General features: G+C 46.0%; 1 protein-coding gene across 3 annotated transcripts in view; it reads right to left on the reverse strand.

Moving 5' to 3' along the window:
* The window catches only part of GK (glycerol kinase), an 89,740-nt gene that overhangs the window by 73,009 nt on the left and 12,770 nt on the right, over positions 1–3,961 (reverse strand). For all 3 annotated transcript variants that reach the window (XM_021712843.1, XM_008058969.2, XM_008058968.2), the window contains exon 2: positions 2,727–2,800. In XM_021712843.1, coding sequence (XP_021568518.1) covers positions 2,727–2,800 — 74 coding nt within the window. The remainder of the gene's footprint in view (positions 1–2,726; positions 2,801–3,961) is intronic.

Below are 3,961 nucleotides of genomic sequence, written 5' to 3' on the forward strand. Positions count from 1 at the left end.
CACCTCAGCCTCCCAAAGGCGCGGGATTACAGGCTGAGCCACCGAGCCCGGCTTATACTAATCTCTTTTGCCACTTTTTTCCTAAAATGTTTTGTTGGAATTTAGGGAAAAAATGTAAACTCCTTCTAATAGCTCTTTCATGCAGACAAGTGATTGGCCACATTTTCAGTCCCAATCCCAGTGCAATTTTGGTCAGGTACGAGGGCCTCAGAAGGATGAAAGGCTAATAGTAAATAAGAAGGGTGAGAAGACTGGAAGAGAAAAATGGTGATTTGAGGGAGCCCAAAAGTAGAAATGACATCAACTAAAAGAATCTCACCTTAGGATCTGAAAGTAGTAAGGGAATTACAACTGCCTTTCTTTTCTTCCTTCCTCAGACTAAATGCTTCTCTTTCCTGAGCTTTGAGTTCTGTCTCTAGCATCTCTCTTTTAAAAAACCCAATCTCCTTCTACATACTTCTAATTTTCATCCAACCAAGACCTCTTTTCACACTGTATGAAGATCAAGCGTATGACCAGTCATGCTAATGCTGCTAACTTATCAATAGCTTTTATTATTAAACAAAGGAGCTCTCTAAAAAAGTAGAAGAATATTTTGTCATAAAAAGAAAACAGGCCGGGCTTGGTGGCTCAGCCTGTAATCCCAGCACTTTGGGAGGCCAAGGCAAGTGGATTGCCTGAGCCCGCGGGTTTGGGACCACCCCAGGCAACTTGGCGAGACCTCATCTATACAAAAAATCAGTTGGGCATGATGGTGCGCGCCTGTAGTTACAGCTATTGAGAAGGCTAAAGTGGAAGGATCGCCTGAGCCCAGCAAGCTGAGGCTGTGCTGGCCATGAGCATGCCACTGCACTCCAGCCTGGGCAACAGAAGACTCCGACTCTAAAAAAAAAAAAAAAGAATTAGCTGGGCATGGTGGCTCACGCCTGTAATTCTAGAATTTTGGGAGGCTGAGGTGGGAAGATTGCTTGAACCCAGGAGTTGGAGGCCAGCCTGAACAACATAGCAAGATCTCATCTCTACAGAAAATAAAAAAATTAGCTGGGCATGGTGGCATGAGCCTGTAGTTCTAGTTACTTGGGAGGCTGAGGAGGAAGGATCATCTGAGCCCAGGAAGTCAAGGCTGCGATGAGCTGTGATTGTGTCACTGCACTCCAGCCTGGGTGACAGAGGCTCTGACTCAAAATAATAATAATAATAATAACAATAATAATAATAATAATAATAATAATTAGGCTGGATGCAGTGGCTCACGCCTGTAATCCGAGCACTTTGGGTAGCTGAGGTGGGAGGATTGCTTGAGCCCAGTAGTCCAAGACCAGCCTAGGCAACATGTGAGACCTCATCTCTACAAAAAAAAAAAAAATTAGCTGGGCATGTTAGCACACTCCTGTAATCCTAGCTACATGGGAGGCTGAGGTGGAAGGATCAATCACCTGAGCCCAGGAGATGGAGGCTGCGGTAAGCCATGATCATGTCACTGCACTCCAGCCTGTGTGAGAGTGAGACCCTGACTTAAAAATAAATGAATAGGCTGGGCTTGCTGGATCATCCTGTAATCCCAGCACTTTGGGAGGCCGAGGCAAGTGGATTGCCTGAGCCCGCAGGTTCCAGACCCACCCGGGCAACTTGGCAAGATCTCATTCCTACAATTAAAAACAAAAAAACAAAAAACTAGCCAGGCGTGGTAGCACATGCCTGTAACTACTAGCTAATGCACTGTCTTCTGTGGCTAGAATTCCAGAGCATCTTTAAAATATTTCACAAGGCCGGGCTCGGTGGCTCAGCCTGTAATTCCAGCGCTTTGGGAGGCCGAGGTGAGTTGATTGCCTGAGCCCGCGGGTTCGAGACCCACCTGGGCAACTTGGCGAGACCTCATCTTTACAATAAATCAAAAATTAGCCAGGTGTGGTAGCACGCGCCTGTAGTTCCAGCTACTTGGAAGGCTAAGGCGGAAGGATCGTCGGAGCCCAGCAGGTCAAGGCTGCAGTGGCCAGGAGTGTGCCACTGAACTCCAGACTGGGTGACAGAGTAAGACTCCAACTCAAAAAAATAAAAAATAAATAAATGAATAAACAAATATACAAATAAAACTTGACACTCAAACAGCAAAGCAAAGCCGGGCTCGGTGGCTCAGTCTGTAATCCCGCGCCTTTGGGAGGCTGAGGTGAGTGGACTGCCTGAGCCCGCGGGTTCGAGACCCGCCTGGGCAGTGAGACCTCATCTATACAATAAATCAAAAAATCAGCCGGGCATGGTAGCGCTCGCCTGTAGTTCCGGCTACTTGGAAGGCTGAGGCGGAAGGATCGCCGGAGCCCAGCAGGTCGAGGCTGCGGTGGCCGGGAGCGGCCACTGCACTCCAGTCTGGGCGACCGAGTGAGACTCCAACGCAAAAAAAAAAAAAATAGCGAAGTAGCATTTTGTCATTGATGGGATGCAGAACTAAATGGTTTCAAAATTAATGTAGAATTTCTGATACTTAATACTCTTTTGCTTTATTACTTAATCATCCCTTCCTTTTCTTTCACTAAATTACTAAGCCATCAATTACCTGCATGTTTTTGTTTCAATACCAAGTTATTGCTTCTTTTCTTGACTAATACCAGTCTCTCAGGTCTTCTCAGGAGGATTTCTGGCCAAGTTTACTTTACAAATCCACAGGGCAAGTGGGGTGAGATGGACTAACAGATATGACGTGTCTTTACGTATTAAATTAGGAAACATACCCTTCTCTTGGGAACTCTTGTTTTATTTCAACTTGATGATGACTAAGTAGTTCAGCTGTTTTTGAGTTGAAAACCTGAAAAATATATTGCAATATTAGGGTAAAAATTCAAGTAGACATCAAAGATGTTTAAAGTAGTTCAGCAATTGAAGTTCTTGTTCACTGGTGGAAAAATTCCTATCATATGAAATGCCATACAAGATGTTCAACTTTCTCTACAGATAGAATCATAAAAGTTATAAAGCACTGTCAGAAATAATTTCTTTCAGATCAAAAGAAAGAAACCTACTGAAGATAAAGGTAAATTAAGAGGCAATTTCTTATTCCTTAAAAAAACTAGGCTGGGTGCGGTGGATCATGCCTATTATCCCAGCACTTTGGGAAGCTGAGGCAGGAGAATTGCTTGAGCCCCGAAGTTCAAGACCAGCCTGGGCAACATAGTGAGACTTTGTCTCTACAAAAAAATTTAAAAATTAGTCAGGTATGGTGGCATGCACCTGTAGTCCCAGCTACTCAGGAGACTGAGGTGCAAGGATTGCCTGAACCCAGGAGGTTGAGACTATGGTGAGCAGTGATTGTGCCACTGCACTGTAGCCCAGGTAACAGAGTGAGACCTCAACTCAAAAAAATTTAAAAAAAGCCGGGCTCGGTGGCTCAGCCTGTAATCCCGCGCCTTTGGGAGGCTGAGGTGAGTGAATTGCCTGAGCCCACGGGTTCGAGACCTGCCTGGGCAGCGAGACCTCATCTCTACAATAAATCAAAAAATCAGCCGGGCGTGGTAGCGCATGCTTGTAATTCCGGCCAATTGGAAGGCTGAGGTGGAAGGATCGCCGGAGCCCAGCAGGTGGAGGCTGCGGTGGCCGGGAGCGGCCACTGCACTCCAGTCTGGGCGACAGAGTGAGACTCCAACTCAAAAAAAAAAAAAAAATTAAAAAAAAAAAGTAGGCCGAGTGCAATGACTCAAGCCTGTAATCTCAGCACACTGGGAGGCAGAGGCAAGAGGATTGCCTGAGCCCAGAGGTTTGAGACCAGCCTGGGCAACTTGGGAGACCTTGTCTCTACAATAAATCAAAAAATTAGCCAGGCATGATGGTGCATGCCTGTAGTCCCAGCTACTTGGAAGGCTGAGGTGGAGGGATCATCTGAGCCCAGCAGATTGAGGCTGCGGTGGCCATGAGCGCTCCACTGCACTCCAGCCTGGGGGACACAGTGACTCAAAAAAAAAAAAAAAAAAAA

The sequence above is a fragment of the Carlito syrichta genome, unplaced genomic scaffold (assembly GCF_000164805.1).
Source record: "Carlito syrichta isolate Samal-C Ts95f unplaced genomic scaffold, Tarsius_syrichta-2.0.1 Scaffold303667, whole genome shotgun sequence".
NCBI lineage: Eukaryota > Metazoa > Chordata > Mammalia > Primates > Tarsiidae > Carlito > Carlito syrichta.